General features: G+C 35.3%; 1 protein-coding gene across 1 annotated transcript in view; it reads left to right on the top strand.

The window, feature by feature from the left end:
* Nucleotides 1–18884, top strand: part of sdc2 (syndecan 2) — a 37277-nt gene that overhangs the window by 14503 nt on the left and 3890 nt on the right. Inside the window, exons 2-4 of the mRNA XM_048201812.1 lie at nucleotides 17261–17375; nucleotides 17455–17615; nucleotides 17999–18119. Coding sequence (XP_048057769.1) covers nucleotides 17261–17375; nucleotides 17455–17615; nucleotides 17999–18119 — 397 coding nt within the window. The remainder of the gene's footprint in view (nucleotides 1–17260; nucleotides 17376–17454; nucleotides 17616–17998; nucleotides 18120–18884) is intronic.

The following is an 18884-nucleotide window of genomic DNA, read 5'->3' as shown; positions in this document are numbered from 1 at the left end:
GACCATAGGCTACCAGAATCCACCGCATCTCTCTTAGTTGATTGATGGATGAAGCGAAACAACAGATGTTCTCACTGTAGACAAGAGCGAGGCCACTTTAAGTGAAGGTGTTGCTGTTTCTGGAACAGAAATTGTAGGTTGTAACAAGACTGTGCTTTAGTTTGTGGATTAGCCCCAAATAATGGGATCAGAAATCACCACCTGCTGCTTTCTCCTGTGGCCTGCATCCCTCTTTCTCTTTATTAATATGTGCTACATCTTTTTCTCTCCGCCAAAACAACACGCACGAAACAGATGGATGCCTGCGCCAGCAAAACATCACTTCACCCTGCAATCTAATATCCTGCTGTTCAGCTTTCTATTGAACTCGTTTGAAATGGGACAAAGAGACAACCCTTTCACATTTCATTACTTTTAAGGTCTGTTCTTTTTCACCTCTCTCAATTTTGGGGAAAAAACTTTTTTTTCCCATCCCCCTCTTCCCAAATGCCATGGCCTCCTGACTCCCTTGAGGACAAATCCTCTTAAGGCAAAGGTTGGATGGGAATTCAATTGCGACAGAGTGAGGATTGGAACAGATCAGCCACTGAAGCGTTGAAATCGCCTCCAGCTTTTATCTCTGCAGATAAGGGCCCATTTGCAGCGCCAAGTGATGAACAACTCTGGCAGGTCATCATTTTTGATGCCTATGTAAACGGATGGGCGAAAACAGTTTGCGTCAGCACAAACTTTCAGGAAAGAACTCCCACTTTTCGATTCCTACGCTATTAGTGAAACCTCACAAAAAGACTGTAACTGCCAGCTATTTTTTAAAGTCTTTTTTAAAGATTTTGTTTTTGTGGTCTACTAGAATAGGTTTTCATAAAAATAATAATAAAAATAATAATAATTGAATGACATTGTTGCAGCTCCTCTCATCCCGTTCTGTCAGTAACGCTCTGTTTATTTCCTGTCTCTACACTCTAAAAAACACTGGGTTAAAAAACAACCAAATTTGGGTTGTTTTCAATCAAAGGGCTGGGTAAATATAGGACAGAACACATGTTGGGTTAATTTAACAAGCACTGGGTTGTTATGTCTGACCCAGGATCTGTGTAACACAAAAACTACCCAAACACTGGGTTATTACGTCTGACCCAGGATCTGTGTAACACAAAAACTACCCAAACACTGGGTTATTACGTCTGACCCAGGATCTGGGTAACACAAAAACTACCCAAACACTGGGTTATTACGTCTGACCCAGGATCTGGGTAACACAAAAACTACCCAAACACTGGGTTACTACATCTGACCCAGGATCTGTGTAACACAAAAACTACCTAAACACTGGTTGTTACATCTGACCCAGGAGCTGGGTAACACAAAAACTATCCAAACACTGGGTTGTTACGTCTGACCCAGGATCTGTGTAACACAAAAACTACACAAACACTGGTTGTTACGTCTGACCCAGGATCTGTGTAACACAAAAACTACCCAAACACTGGTTGTTACGTCTGACCCAGGATCTGTGTAACACAAAAACTACCCAAACACTGGGTTACTACGTCTGACCCAGGATCTGTGTAACACAAAAACTACCCAAACACTGGGTTACTACGTCTGACCCAGGATCTGTGTAACACAAAAACTACCTAAACACTGGTTGTTACATCTGACCCAGGAGCTGGGTAACACAAAAACTACCCAAACACTGGGTTGTTATGTCTGACCCAGGATCTGGGTAACACAAAAACTACCCAAACACTGGTTGTTACGTCTGACCCAGGATCTGGGTCACACAAACACTGGTTGTTACGTCTGACCCAGGATCTGTGTAACACAAAAACTACCCAAACACTGGGTTACTACGTCTGACCCAGGATCTGTGTAACACAAAAACTACCTAAACACTGGTTGTTACATCTGACCCAGGAGCTGGGTAACACAAAAACTACCCAAACACTGGGTTGTTACGTCTGACCCAGGATCTGTGTAACACAAAAACTACCCAAACACTGGGTTATTACGTCTGACCCAGGAGCTGGGTAACACAAAAACTACCCAAACACTGGGTTGTTACGTCTGACCCAGGATCTGTGTAACACAAAAACTACCCAAACACTGGGTTATTACGTCTGACCCAGGAGCTGGGTAACACAAAAACTACCCAAACACTGTTTGTTACGTCTGACCCAGGATCTGGGTAACACAAAAAACTACCCAAACACTGGTTGTTACGTCTGACCCAGGATCTGGGTAACACAAAAACTACCCAAACACTGGGTTATTACGTCTGAACCAGGATCTGGGTAACACAAACACTGGTTGTTACGTCTGCGCAGGATCTGATTAACACACAAACACATGGGAAACACTGAAAAAATAACCCCAAAAATTGAAAAAAAAAACAAAAAAAAAAACATGATTTTTCCCTCCTTCTGAAAAGCACAATGTGCTCTGATTGGTCAGCTAGAGCAGTGTGTTGTGATTGGTGTTTGGGAAATGTCCCGCCCCTTACCATAACCGCCAGTTTCAACACACTACTAACTAACTCAACCAGGCCCCACCCCTTTTATTCTGCGTATGAATTATTGAAATGAGGAATAATGTGACATGTTCGTTACCGGAAGAAAACTCAAGACTGAAATGGAGGCGTTTCAGGGAGTTCAGAAACAGTGACACTAATATAGAGAATAACCTTGTAAACACAGACCTTTTTCAGGCTCAAACAGCAACATTACACACTAAAGAAAGTTGAAGATGTAAAAAGCATAATAGGTCACCTTTTGCTACACCGCAGGAGTCCAGAGAGTGTTAGAAAACAGGCAGTGCTCGTCTCCTTAATGTTCTCAGGAAGACATTGTGGCATTGTGGTGCCCTGCCCTTTGTTGCTTTTCTGTTTCAGACTATTGCATGCTCGGGGTTCTCTAACCACTGAGAGGTTAATGAGCTGAAACTAAAGAAGCCTTCCAGAGCTTCCTGTCGGAGAAGGGGAGGCGGGGAAGCAGGCGTGAGATTGGACAAAGCATCCCAAGCCATTCTGCTCCACTTCAGCAGCAGCTGAAATCTGGATTAAATTAAACTTTGAACTGGCAGCTAATTTATACATCATTGTCCCTCAGGCAGCTTGAAGTTTTTATGGGTTGTGTGGGGTAGTTTGAGCACAAAGCCCCGGCCTAATGCTGATTGAAGACAAGCCTTTATCAATGCAGACTCAGGGAAACTCTGTGAGAGAGGCTGGGGTTTGTGTTATCTTCAATCTCACAATGCCACATTTTGACCCTCAGTCCTGGTGCATTATGGGAAGGAGCTTTGTATGATGAACAAATCATGCTAGATCTTCCTTTTTTGAAGAAGAAGAAGAAGAAGTGAGATTGTTGTTGTGATGCCCTCATGTCAGTGGCGTTAATATTACATCAGAGATGGATCAAATACAATAGGCCTTTTTATCTTGGATAATATGTAACTGACAGGTTTACCTTTGCCAGTTGAAACGTTGAAAGGGTGTGACATGTTCCGCATAACAATTTGCAGTAAAATGAATTGCAGGACTCAACAGTAATTTTTTTTTTTTTTTTAAATGCAGCCTCACTATGATTTAAGTAATTTTAATATTTATATTCATTAAATGTTAAGTTTTCTTTATTTATTTTTTTCTTCACAAATCAAGGATGCATTAAATTGTTTTTAAAGTAGCAGTTAAGTCATTTAAAATGACGTTCAACTTTCTATTCATCGATGAATCCTGACAAAAAAGTATCAATTTCCACAAAAATATTATGTTTCTAGAACAGCATATCAGCATGATTTCTGAAGGATCATGTGACAGTAATGATGCAGAAAATCCAGCTTTGATCAAAGAAATAAATTACACTTACTATATATTCACATAGAAAATGGTTACTTTAAATCAAAATAATATTTCAAAATTTTTACTGTATTTTTTAATAAAATAAATGCAGAAGAAAAATCTTAACAACTATAGTGTAAGTATTTGTTTCTTTACAAAAAATGTTGTCTTAGAACGCTTATATAGCTATAATGTACCTCCATACATTCATAAAAAAAACAATATAAAAGCAGTTAAGATGAATGAATGTAATATTTTCAGTGGCAGTGCAGTATTGGCCCAAAAGGGCGAGTGACCATTCGGTCTAGTGGCTTGAAACACTCTCACACTTCAGGCCATCCTGCTTCTTGACCCTGCTTGTCCGCATGACATATGCTGTAGAGATGCCATCCTCCCGGGTTCCTCCCAAGCCACCACCTGTGTTTCTAGAAACCTGGGGGATTTGCCAGACATGTTCTGGCTTGAAAGGCGGCATTCATCCATCTCATGATGCAGTGCCAAGACTGAACAGCCCGAGCAAAGGTCTGCTCAGGAACATGTGTGTTTCATCCTTTGTTACATATTCATGTGGCCACATGTGCTTCCCTTCTCCTTCTCCAGGTACTTGGTGCGTGATTCGTTTTTTGTACTGTAAGAGCCAACCTGTTGAGTAAGTTGAAGTTCTTGAAATACCTATTATTTTATACATTTTATAATTACTTTCAGTGATGTCCGGCCTGGGAAAATTGACATCTTTATCCTTTATTCAAATATTACTAAACGATTTTGTAAGCATATTGCATGCTTGTTTTCTTTGTGATAATAACGCAATGAAACATGACAAATTGTGCAACATAATTTTTGTCCAGGCTGTCATACAAAGAAATTATGAATGCATGCAAAAACAAGAGAGAACCAACAAAATATTAGTAACTGATTATGTTGTAGTCAGCGTTTGCTTTTTCCTGTCAGCATTAAAATCACTCCTTTTAAAAGAGTCTAGCAGCCTCTCTTGTTCTTAAAGATCTGGCATGTTCTTCTCAAGCATTCGAATGTCTATCAAACGCTGACGGAGCAGAGCAGTGAGGTGCTTCACGCCAGACGGTCCAGCTCTGCTCATTCCGACTAATGCCGTTTAGCTGCTGTTCTCTCTGAGGAGCTTCAGAATGGACCCTGTACAGCCAAAGCATCTGTTTCCTAAAACATCCACCTTGATCCTTGCGTTCTCTGGGCTCCTGTGAGAGAAGCTGCCAGCTGTACTGAGCTTTCATTTCCTGTCTTGGCAGATTCATGTCTGTGTCGGTGCAAACCTGAGTTGTTACAACACCTTGAAGAGCGGTTCAGGGAAACACGCTGTTTGTCACATTAAGGTCAAATGTCAGTGTGCTGCGAACCCACCTAGACAAAGCACAGAATTTACATTTAAACGTTTTTAGTAGAGCTGCACGAACAGTAAAAGGTTGTGATCTCGATTCAAACACCCTTGCAATCTTATTCCTAATGTATTCCTATGTATGAAACAGTTTTGCAAACAGTCTTTTCAACCACACAGTATCATTATTTCTGTTATAATAATTCAAATGATTACAGAAGTACTGGGATGAAAGTTTATAGTTCGGATATAAACACTGATGTCTACAGTAGAGATTAAAATTGAGTAAATCACCTTTTGAAAGTAACTTGATGCTAAATATCATCATTACACCAGTAGGTGGCGACAAGAGAATGTTAAAAAATGTTTGTCATTGAATCATTCATTCAACAGATTCATTCAAAAATACTGATTCATCCAGTAATGAAACAAGTGAAGTCTTTATGAGTGAGTTATTGAATCATTCACTCAACACAGATTCATTCAAAAATACTGATTCATCCAGTAATAAACAAGTGAAGTCTCTATGAGTGAGTCATTGAATCATTCACTCAACAGATTCATTCAAAAATATTGATTCATCCAGTAATGAAACAAGTGAAGTCTCTATGAGTGAGTTATTGATAATAATTAGTAATAATAATAATTAGTAAATGTTGAGATTAACATTCAAAAACACTCATTCATTAAGTAACTTGCAATGAAAAATATTTCTAAAGCATTTATTAATATGTTAATCTCAACATTTACTAATACTTGATTAATGGTAATTAATGTTAACAAATATTAATAAATACTGTAACAAAGCATTAACTAACCTTAACTAATGGAACCTGTACTTGTAAAGTGTTATCATTTAATTTCATAATTCCTATAACTTTAATATCGTTAAAAACAGCAATATTTCCCTGCATATATTTTAGACTGACTCATTCTACATGTTCATTAGCATTTATTAGTGATTACATAAATTAACCGTTATTATAATTATTGTTAAACTAATTAACTGAATGGACACTTTAAAAAAATTTATTTCCATATTTCCATGTGTATATTCAAACTATTTTCCACAGTTCAAATTTCATCAAATAAGGGACACAATTAAAAATATTTATAATAAGTACTTTAAGTGCATCAAAATCATTGCTGTTTTTGCTATATCTGTACATTTTTATATCAGCAAAAATATTGCAAACATTTTATAAATATTTGGCATTTTAGGCCTTATCATGCATGAAAGAAATCTCTGCCATTGTTCATATATAATATAATATAATATAATATAATATAATATAATATAATATAATATAATATAATATTAATAATTGTGTTTTAAACCTCAACACAAGAGATATAAAGTAAGGCTTTAAGTTGTTGATTCTTTCTCCTGGAGACATTCGCTGATTTAATAATACATTTTTTCATCAGTCTCTGATACTTGATTTGTATTCATCCCACATGCTGGGAAGGAATGCAGATGCATGAGAGGTGTTTTATGAAATCAAAACCCTCCGAGGTTTACACACTTGTCCCATTTTTCTTTAACCAGAGGGGACAGAACTGCCGCGCTGCTGCAAATCCATAACTTTATCTGCTTTAACTTTAACTGCTAATCGTTATTCAAAACATGACTGGGAGGGCGAAGCCCATTTCCCAGCATATAGCATTTCATGGCTCACCAAAAAAAAATAAAAAATTCGAGTGAGAATCAAAAGCTGTTTAACTGGGTCGAGGAATCACCGGTCAGGCGTCGCCGTGGAGCCATAAGAAGACTTGGAGATGAGAGCAAACCACCATAATCACAATCTTAGATCAGAAAATCTACTTCAAGAGTTAATTATTGGGAGGGTCCCATGAAGTTTGCATTTCTGAAGTCTGTACGTACGGACAGACTGGACATGAAGTGATATGGATATTTGCTTGAACAAATATGACCTTGGAGTGTATATTGGCAATCTTGAAGTTGTATTGTGCTTTATTATAGATCAGATAATAATCTAGAGGCTGTACACCTCCGGGCAGATTGTCATTTGTTTCTGTTTGGCTTGGAAACCATGAAATTGTTATTCATCCTCTCAGGGGAGCAAGACAGGAAGTCATAGCTGTAGTATGATGTGTCTGGAGGGGGGGAAAAAAAACTTTTATTTTTGCAAAGCTGAGATCATTAGTTGAAGTTGCTGTTTGAGCAGAAAAATGTCAAGGTAAAATATTTAGCTTTTTATGTCATAAGTTTACACAATATTTTTAGGAAATATAAGGGTTTTGTTCTTATATGTTGCTGTTATATCTTCCTTAAAGGGATAGTTCACTAAAAAATAAAGGTTCCTTATTGGCATCTATGGTTCAATGAAGAACCATGGAATCTTTTTAAAGATTCTTTTTAGAATATTCTTTACAATTAGAATAAATGGTTCTTTTATGAACTGTTCAATGAAAGGTTCTTTAATGGACATCAGTGTGAAAATTGGACCCCATTATTGGCTTTCATTGTATGAGCAGTTTTTCAAAATATATTCTTTTATCTTCCCTAGAAGATAGTAAGTCACACACACTCTAAAAACTGATGGGTTAAACACAACCCATGAAAATGGATAAACCCAGCAGTTGGGTTAAAAGTTTATTTAACCCAGCTATTGTTTAAAATTGACTATATGGCTGGCTTAAAATGAACCCAAAATAGGTTGGAAATTAAAAATCAGACACATAATTACTAGAGGCAACAATAATAATCAAAAGGTGAACATTATTAATAAGCAATGTTTAATTATTATTAATTAAACTTATTAATACATGTTAATTTCCAACATACTTTGGGTTCATTTTAAGCAGGAAATACAGTATGAGTATAATAGTTGACAATAGTTGAGTTAAATAAAACTACCCAGCAGGTTGGGCAAACATTTAACCCAACTACTGGGTTAAAACAACTAATTTGTTGGGTTTGTCCATTTTTAACCCAACTTGGGTTGTGTTTAACCCAACATTTGTTATAATGTAAGTTTGGGAACGCTCAAGTAAATGATTACAGGAATTATCCAGAGATGAACTGTCCATTTAAGGGATCATATCTGCACATTTTTGTCATTTAAGTGATGCTTTAATTAATTTCCTGAAATATAAAACTAATCGTCTTTTAACACTATTTCAGACCTTTTAATGGAGTCTTTCAATCTAATCGAAAAGATGATAATTTGCTAAGATAACCTTTATATAAATATGATAATTATTTTTAATGGAGTCTTTCAATCTAATCGAAAAGACGATAATTTGCTAAGATAACCTTTACATAAATGATAATTATGATATGCAGTCTTTCCTTTTAATGTGAAGCGGTAGCAGAATGCTGTCAAATATTGTCAGAATGCCTTTACATATTTTCCCCGTCACAGGATCGGGTATTAATGGCCCCGGTCAGTTTCAGGGGCCGGCATCTCTCTGGCCTGGCTGTCCGTCCCTTTATGAGGTGTAAGGCCAGGTTACAGGCAGCAGAAATGTGGCCAAGAAGCCATATATAAGCTTGCACATGAAAGCTTTAGCTATGATCTGCCTAAAATGACTATTAATGTCTATATTTGATGCATAACCTTAGTTTGACTTTTTTGGTGTACAAAGTAAGGCTGCAGCAACAAATCGATAATGAAAATAATTGACAACGAAGAGCAGAGAGTGATTGTTCTTTGTCTTTTGTTATTAGATTAACATTAAGGACACAGACAGCAGCAGGTTTATTAGGCTGCTGTCACTTTAAGAGCTGATGCACGGATCCAATATACTGATACACATGTGTTTTCTTTCTCAACTGTTTAAGTTCACTTAAGACTGAATATGTTTACGAAGATACTTGCCAAGATGGGCATTTTGACACATTTTGTTTAAATATGTCACAAGAGGATGTGAAAAAGAGCTCGATTTGCGTGCCGTCTGAGACGCAGAATTCTGGGCGCGCTTCGGTAACGAGTAACAAATTGAGTTCCCTTTCGCGTATTCTTGCGCTTGAATATTTCAATTGACAAGGCTTAAACTTTTGCGACGATGCAACACTGTCCCAAGCATCGTTCATGTTTGTTCACATTCATGTTCTCACAATATTGCATTGCTAGAATTCATAAAAATATTACTGGCATTTGACACTGTTTCATATACTCTGATTTTTACTCGTGTTCGGCGCTTGGCGAGTGTTAATTTTAGGCCCTGGTTATATCCTTATCTGTAAATGTTAGAAAGTCTAATAAAATAAAAAGGAAAACAGAAATTTCATGGATAAAATAAAGCTAAATATAGCCTTCAAAGGATGTCGCCTCTGAATTAAGACATAGCTTTTATTTGTTTTCATCGCATTTATATTGCACATTGTTTGGAGGACAACATTGGTGGTTTTTTAATTTTTCATTCGATTAATACTAATCGACTGATTAATCAATTATCAAAATAATTGTTTGTTCCAGCACTACTTTAAAGTACATTTTGTCCTTTTAAAAAGCCCGATCAGACCCTCATGTTTTGCACAAGGTCTGTCAGAGTCCTTCCCCTGTTGTTGCAAAAGTGTTTGCCCCTGCAGCAACGGCAAGGAGACCCTTCGTATCCTTACATGGGGCACTAGCCCAGGAATGTGGCGCCGGCCTGCGTATGTCAGACAGCCGTTTGTTTTGGAATCTGAGAGCGTATTAATCTGTGCTGGGCCAGTGCACTTGCTTCCCTGCCCAACATGCTTTCACGAGCACTTCTAACGATGAGAGCGGGTTGTGGACGAACGGCTGCCAGCGTAGACCTGCTGAGATCTTCGGTTCCCCTGTTTACTTCTCTGGATCGGTGATAAATGGTCCTTTTTCAGGTTCTCAGCAGCAGCTGTCTCAGTTTTCTATTCAATTTTTAAAAAATGCTTCATTTTTTGGATTCTGCATGAAGACAAGCCTTGAAATATGGTGTTGAAGCACTATAAACTTTCTTTGTGTGAATGAAGAGCCTGGAGTGAATCCATGGCTTTCTTTTTGATTAATACAGTCACCTCTGGAGCACAGAGCTGCAGAGGCTTATATGTTGGAGGTCTACGGCTGATTCTTCATTGTGTGCTGTTAGACTGAGGATTAGAGCTCAATGAGCACTTCCCTAAAACTTCTAGACGTTTATGTAGCTCCTATCCCTTGATCAGTCAAAGTCGGCTTCAAAGCATTTCTTAACCCTCCCCGCAGAGAAAGAGGAAAGGCCTCATGCGTCTCGCAGGACCGATGAGGAGATTCTGGTTTGTAGATCAGACCGTGAATGATGTCAGGTCACAAACGTTCCTCCTGGACGTGTTCCAGACCCGCTCGGGTTTGGGCTTGACTTTGATTGGTGTCCACTTCCTGGAGAAGCTCCCCTCTGCTCTTTTTCCTGAAAGACTGTTAATTAGTTCCTGATTATGAACCTTAGGAAGGCAATAAAACCTCAGAGAGATCATATCCCTATATTCAGCATTTCCTGAGTAAATCGATGCTTGAAAAGGCCCTTTGATTAACCATATGTGTAACTTCCAGTCTGTCTTTGAGTTGATGCAGCTTTAGATATCCCCAATGTGTGTTTCTGGTGACTTGGAAGATACAACAGTTGCTAAATCGTATGCATTCGGTTGTTTGTTGGTTCACTCTTCATTAGAGATCAGCACAAGTACTCAGAAGTGACAGCAATAATCATGAAAATCCACTAATAGTGTGAAGTTTTATTTGGTTTGAGTTGGGAAATCAAACATCTGTATACTGTGAACTGTACACCGAGCACACAAAAAATGTTTTTTGCAATTAATATAATAGAAATGCATACACACACAAAAACAATCTGTATGTTCTCTGAAAGCATGTTAGAATTTGGCTTCTCCATCTTGAATGAGAATAAATAAAAAAATTAATTATGGTACTTTTTTAAGACATACATAATTTATTAAAATTATTTATATATAATTATATATATAATAGAATATAAAATATTTTATTCATGTTTATTTTTTATTAAATTCAGTTTTATTTTTATAAAATTCATTATTTTTTAATGAAGACACCATATATATATATATATATATATATATATATATATATATATATATATATATATATATATATATATATATATATATATATATATATAATATTATACTTTATACTTTATTTTATTCATATGTATTTTTTATTGAATTCTTTTTTTTTTTTTATAAAAACAAAATTATGGTACTTTTATTTTAACTTTTTAATGAAGACATTATATATAATATAATATAAAATTGTATTTTAATTTATTCATTTTTTTTATTAAATTCATTTTTATTATTTTTTATAAAATAATTATGGTTCTTTATTTTAATATTTAATTACGATATATATTATATGATATTATATATAAAAATATGGAGTAGAAAATTATATTTTATTTTAATCATACTGATTTTTTATTTTATTAAAATGTGTATAAAGAAGCATAATTCTGACTTATTTTCAGGGAATATACATTTAACTAGGACTACTTTGATTACTACATTTTATTGTTGAAAAGATAATTGTCACTAATTGCTACTGATCGAAAGTGTGGGTCTAGTAAGATTTTGTTATTGTTGTTGTTTTGGAAAGAAATTAATCTTTTTAATCTGCAAGGATTCATCAAATTGATCAAAAGTGACAGTAAAGACTAAATAATCATATTAGAATGATTTCTGAAGGATCATGTGACACTGAAGACTGGAGTAATGATGCTGAAAATTCAGCTTTGATCACAGAAATAAATTACAATTTACTATATATTCACATAGAAAACATCTGATTTACATTGTAATAATATTTTACAATTTTTACTGTATTTTTGATAAAATAAATGCAGCTTTGGTGAACAGAAACTATTGAAAGGTAAAGCAAAATAATCATACAGCAGAACTTTTCTAACACAGAAAGTGTTATTCGGCTGATTTATCTTTCGAGTATCGGAGTGTTCAAAATACACATTTCTAATCTCCATTACAGACTTTGCTTCTTTACTCTGCTCTCGTTCTGTCTTTGGGCCGTGACATGAGAGCCGTTTCCACCCAGTCGTGATTAATCCTCAAACCCCCTCATGAACGCTGCACAAGACTTCAGTATTGATTGTGGAGTAGATCTGTTCCTCGCTGTTTTGATAGATAAGCTTACAGGCTTCATCACTTTTGAGGAATAAAAATAACAGAATAGAGTTCAAAACATTGTCTTTTAAAGAGGACCTATGATGCTTTTTTCCATGTTCATCTTTCTTTATATCTCTATATCAGTGTCACTGTTTCCATTGTGTCTTGAGTTTTCTTCACAATATTCCTCATTTAAATAATTAATATGCAGAATAAAGGGGAAGGGCCTGGTTGAGTTAGTTAGTAGTGTGTTGAAACTGGCGGTTATGGTAAGGGGCGGGACATTTCCCAAACACCAATCACAACACACTGCTCCAGCCGACCAATCAGAGCACATTGTGCTTTTCAGAAGGCGGGGCTTCACAGAGACAGGAACTAACAGAGCGTTACTGACAGACTGGGAAGAGAGGAGCTACAACAATGGAGAATACGAGGAAAATAAGGTTATTTGAACATTCAAGTGACAGCCGGGCCACATAAAGCTCCACCGCGTTTGTCCTTCTCTCCATTTCCCCTGCTTTAACAATAACATGGCTTAAAGCGTATGTCAGACAGCAGGAGCCTTTCTTGCCTTTCAGAGGTTGCTAGGCATAGATGTGCAGTTTGACAGGCTTTTAGCAATGTGACCTGAGGGCAGCAGATTGTCCTTAGCAGCAGTAATCTCTCGCTCCCTCACGTCCCCATTCCCTCCCTCAGCCGCTCCATTTATCGTCACTGTCCTCTCCCTGGTTTCTCCGTCTCGGTCTCACTATGGAAACAGAGCAGCCTCCTGCTGGTTGCCTGTTCATTAGAGACACACAAAAGTAAATGTTGTGACTGTTTCATAACGGGGGCCACAAACCGCTGCCCCTTCATTACTGCGATTCCTGTCTGACGAGGTCACAGTCCTCGCTGATCAACTTATTCACACGTGGTACGTGACGCCGTTGATCCGACGGGAAGAAGTAAACCACAACAAATGTGTGTCAGGTTGGGATGTGCATATATATTAGGGACAAACGGCTAGTCGACTAATCAGTCTTAAGGACGTCCTGTATAATTAGGCCGGTCCACGTGACCCCAATCATTTTTTTCTTTCTTAAAATGCTGCAATCAAGACGGGATGCTCAAAAACGGAGAGAAGCAGCAAGGCCAAAAACATTAGACTGCATGTGTTTATGTAAGAAAAATTGTGCAAGATAAAATATTATAATATACAATAAATGTTATTATATATTAAATAATTGTATTTATTTAATGTATGTTATATGTATATTATATAAAATTGCTAATATTTAATTGAATTAATATTTATTTAAATATATATTTGATTATTTATTTTATATATGTGTGTGTGTTATTAAATAAATAATTACACAATTGTATTGTATTGTATTGTACACAATTGCTATACATATATTACATCAAATATAAATATTTAATTGAATTTATATTTGATTATTTTATATATATGTTTGTGCGTGTTATTAAATATTAAATAATTTATGACATAATTTTATTTAATATGTTAATATGCTATACATATTATATCAAATATAAATATTTCTTTATATTTTTATATTTAAATAATTATATATTCAATTGTTTTATAAATGTTTGTATTATATATAATTTATAATATATAATTAAACATAATTATAATAATAATAATTTAATAAATAAATTATTATAAATAATAATTTATATAATTTATTTATATTAATAATTCAATTATTATATTATTTATATTTATATTAATAATTTAATTATTATAAATAATAATAATTATAATAATTTATTTATTATAAATTATTAGAAATAAATTATTATTTATAATAATATAATTTATTTTATTTATTACTGTCAATTGAGTAAAAAATAATGAATTGCACATTTTATTTGTAATTAATCATGATTGATTACATCTAACATTAAAATGTGTAATATTTTATATTGTAATTTTTCCATTAAATCTCCAAAAACATGTAGGAACAATGTAAAGAGAGTATATTTTAAATATTTTTTTAATGCCATCTTTTTACTAAGTACTATAAATTAAGGCATATGTAATACATATGTATTATAAATAATAATAATATATCATATATGTAAACTGAGTTGAATCCCAAAGTTTAATAACTCATTTTATTCTTGACTAAGCAATCATCACTAATTGTCTTGCACATTTCCATTTCTCATGCTGATCACAGAATATAAATACTCAACTCATGCACAAAAGCATCTCATCGATCCGCTGCAATTTGTTTGTGTTTTTTTTTAAAGTTAGACGCTAATTGCTCAAGAGCACTCAAGTAAAATGCATTCCTTCAAAAGGTCTTGAAAACATCTTAAGAGCTGCGTGGGCTGTTTATTGTCCGAAGACACATTAGACACCTCACTGCAGAACTTTGACTAGAATCACATTGACAGAAAGAATTGACTCAAGATATCGAGCACAGCTGATGCGCCGTGTGTGTGGCCCAGATAATTGTGTCCTTTGTACTTTGCATTTCAATCAGTGGAGAAAGAGTTTGACCAGATCAACAGCAGTGTCGTGTGGGCCGGCCGAGTCAATTGTCCAGCGAGAGAATAGCAATGCTGGGTTAGAGAGGTTAAGATAAAGTTGCTTTGAACAAATTCCTCCTTTGATCAGGACTTTGGCTTGAATGCTTTTCTGTGGGACGTCACCGCTGCTTTTCAATGAGCCAGTTATTGTTCTGTTTCATCATTGTGTCCATTCAGCAGCTCTACCTCTTTGTGAAACAGCTCAGGCTCTTTTTAAAGAAGATAGTAGGTCTTACAAACATTACTGAGCTTTATATACATTCCTTGACAAGAGATATTTTCTTTGCAATCTAAAAAATAAATCATTCCATGTTATGTGACTCTGTGTCTCTATCAGCTGAGAACAGGGACGGCTCTTAAAAGAACGATCCCAGCGTGTGCTGCAGACTCTCTCTGTGCTTCATTCCCGGGCTCAAGTGTGATTTATGGTGACCACATTATGGGCCGCATCCGTATGGACAGACCGTCACGGACAGGGTTGGACCGAGGCTCAGTGCTGGTTGTCACGGGGCCTGTAAACCACTCCACAAAGCCCAAATAACACAAAGGAACATGATTAGCACTACCACAAAAACCTCTTCTGATAGTTAATGCACAGTCATGCGGATTGGCGGTGTATCCCACGGAACGGTGCAATTAAAATTTGGCACGGATATTTGAAATGTATTTATTTAGTTACAAAGCACAATGTCAACAGTTCAACCAAGTATGTCAGCAGAGCATTCTGGGACACTATTCACAAAACCATAATAGAAATGGCTACAAATCTGTGCTAAACCCTGTATGTAGAGTGTCATTTTTGCCAGTTCAGGGTTTTAAGACTATTTATTTTATTTTATTTTATTTTATTTTATTTTATTTTATTTTTTTTTTTTTATTTTTTTTTATATATTTATTTTAATAAAATTTTATTGTATTATTTTATTTGAAATTATTTAGTATTTTAGATTTAACTTTATTTTACTTCCATTTTATTTTCTTTTTTTATTGTATTTTTATTTCATTTAATTCCATAATCATTTATTTTATAGTTTTTGTTTCACTTCAGGTTTATACATGTAATAGTACTCTTATGATGGGTAGAAAAAAGATCAACTTAAAGTGAATATATATATATATATATATATATATTAGTTTTTCCATAGTGTAAATATGCATATATTAAAATATATGGCTGTATTTATATTTTAGAAAGGAGGATCATCCAGTTTTATTTTTTTATTACTTTTTTATATATAGTTTTATGCTTCTCTTCAGCTTTATACATCTAATAGTACTCTTATGGTGGGTATAAAAAATACATGCATAAAATAGCTTTTTTTTCAGGTAATATTTTACTTTATATTTCTATTTTATTACATTTTATTTTATTTATAATCAATTATTTTCATGGTTATTTAAAAAAAGATCAACTGAAAGTTAATATTTTTCAGGTACACACATATATATATATATATATATATATATATATATATATATATATATATATATATATATATATATATATATATATATATATATAATATATTGCATTGAATTTATATTTATTTAAATATTTATATATTTTTATATTTGATTATTTAAAAAATATATATATAATATAAATATATAATATCTGCTCTTTAAATGCATGAAGTGTGCATGTCCGAATATATGTACGATTATAATGTTCTTCTCCATTATTTGTTCATCATTTGATGAATAACTGCTGCCACGATTGCTAGAATATGCACACGAATGCCTCTCTTCATAAAATCCTGTTTAATCACACAGCGTTAATTGCACTAAGCAAACGAGTGAGTTTAGTAAGTACAGAACAATGTATAATGAGCCTAATTGGCAGAAAATAGGAGTGTTTGCACTGAAAGGAATGGCACTGGCATTTTAGCACATTCACATGAAGGGTGTGTTTTTCCACTTAAATACCACTTGCAAAAGCGGTGCAAATATTTCGTAAATTCGCCACTTTCGCAGGTGGTGCGGTAACTTGTGCTCCTGAGAATCAACCTGTTAAGAAAGTTTCTTCTGTGCTTTAAAATGTCATAAAGTGGATATAAAGAAACGGCTGAGCTTGCAGTTCATTCTGAACTCTCGGTTATGGAGCAGATTTGACTCGTGTCTGCTGGGCTTGAGTCTTTGATGGGAAGGTTAGGCCGTGTATAATACGTGTTGAGGCAGAAAACATTGACTTTCACATTTCAGCAGTAAGCAGAGCAGAAAGGGAATACTTATTCATCGCATGGCAAGATGGGCAGTTTAGTAGTTTGAAACACATTACTGGGAAAAAAAAATCAATTTCATAGCCTCTGGTCCTCTGAGTCGAGGGGTTTCAGCAATAAGAGACAGACAGTGAAAGCCGAAAAACATTTGAATCTCCATATTTATGACTCTTTGTTAACTTTCACCTCTGCAGATAGCAGTCTCTGCGGCCAAATCGCCCTCCTCGGCCGATGACTTATACCTGGAGGACGCCGGGTCAGGAGGTTACCCTGAAGATGACGACGACTTCAGCTCCGGATCGGGATCGGGTAAGGAGCGCCTCATCGATTCTAGATGCACAGTCTGATCCCTTCATGTTGGGTGTCTCAGCATGTGTTTGTCTTTCAGGAGCTGGAGAGGATATTGTGGAAGCTGCCACAGTAAACACACTGTTCATCGTGCCTAAAGCAGAGCCCACACAGGACTCCACCAAAGACTTCACGCCGAAAGTGGAGACATCGACATCACGCGATGCTCCTAAAGACACAAAGAAACGAAACAGGATAGAGGTGGGTGCCAGCTATAAACACTTGCAGCTGGAGAATATGAGGAAAATAATCAACATTCAAGCACAAAAACAACATCAACTGAGTAAAATTTACTAAAATGAAATGATGAAATTTAAAGGATAATTTTCATCTTTTGGACAAAAAGTGTAAAAATGAACAATGGTTTTAGTGCAGTAGTTGATTGACAGGGTATTAGAGTGTCCTTTGTTATTTGAGATGTATCCGATCACCCGAAACCATCTTCAAACCAGGTGTAAATGGGGTCTCTCGGTCACAGCGGGATCTCTGAGTGTAAATGACATCAATGTGCAGTCATGCAGTCAGGAGAGAGTCCAGTGCTGTCATAAAGTCTTGTAACACATCCTCCTCTTCCCTCTCTTTAGTCTCCAGATCCTTCCACAGAAGACTCGCGTAGAAACCCCGTCACGAGCACCACCAGCCTCCCTCGAGCCCCCCTGGAGGTCCAGTCCGAAAATCTCTTCCAGAGGACAGAGGTTTTGGCAGGTCTGTAAAATATAATTGATAAATACTTCTAATAATTAGTTACAGCACTGCAAGAGTATTTTTAAGAAATGCCACAAAAAATATATATATGTGTGTGTGACCCGTGCTGGCAAAATGAGTCGCAGTGAGCAAATTATCAAAAATGAGTTATTGTTTTTTGCACATTCTCTATTAAAAAAAACTTCAAAATTATGTACGATTTTTCTGAAGGTTCCAAAACAAAATCACTTAGCAATCATACCTTAATATCCCTGGTAATACCACCAAATTTGGCACAAACCCAGTCAAAAGCAACATCTATAAGAAAAAAACAAACAAACATTTTTTTTAATTTTTTTTTTTTTTATGTTTTTGAAAGAAGTCTCGTATGTTCCCCAAGCCTGCATTTATTTGACCAGAAATACAGCAAAAAAACTATTATATAGTTTTTACAATTTGACATAACTGTTTTCTATTTAAATATATTTTAAAGTGCATTTTATTTCTGTGATCAAAGCTGAATTTTCAGCATCATTACTCCAGTCTTCAGTGTCACATGATCCTTCAGAAATCATTCTGATGTGATGATTTGCTACTCAAGAAACAATTATGATTATCATCAATATTGAAAACTGTTGTGTACAATTTTTTTTTTCCAGGATTGTTTGATGAATAGACAGTTCAAAAGCACAGCATTTATCTGACATATAAAGCTTTTGCAACATTAGAAATGTCTATACTGTCACTTTTGATCAATTTAATGCATCCTTGCTGAATAAAAGTATT

This window comes from Megalobrama amblycephala, linkage group LG9, assembly GCF_018812025.1.
Source record: "Megalobrama amblycephala isolate DHTTF-2021 linkage group LG9, ASM1881202v1, whole genome shotgun sequence".
NCBI lineage: Eukaryota > Metazoa > Chordata > Actinopteri > Cypriniformes > Xenocyprididae > Megalobrama > Megalobrama amblycephala.
The sequence above is the reverse complement of the archived record's forward strand: the minus strand, read 5'-3'. Positions and strand labels throughout refer to the sequence as shown.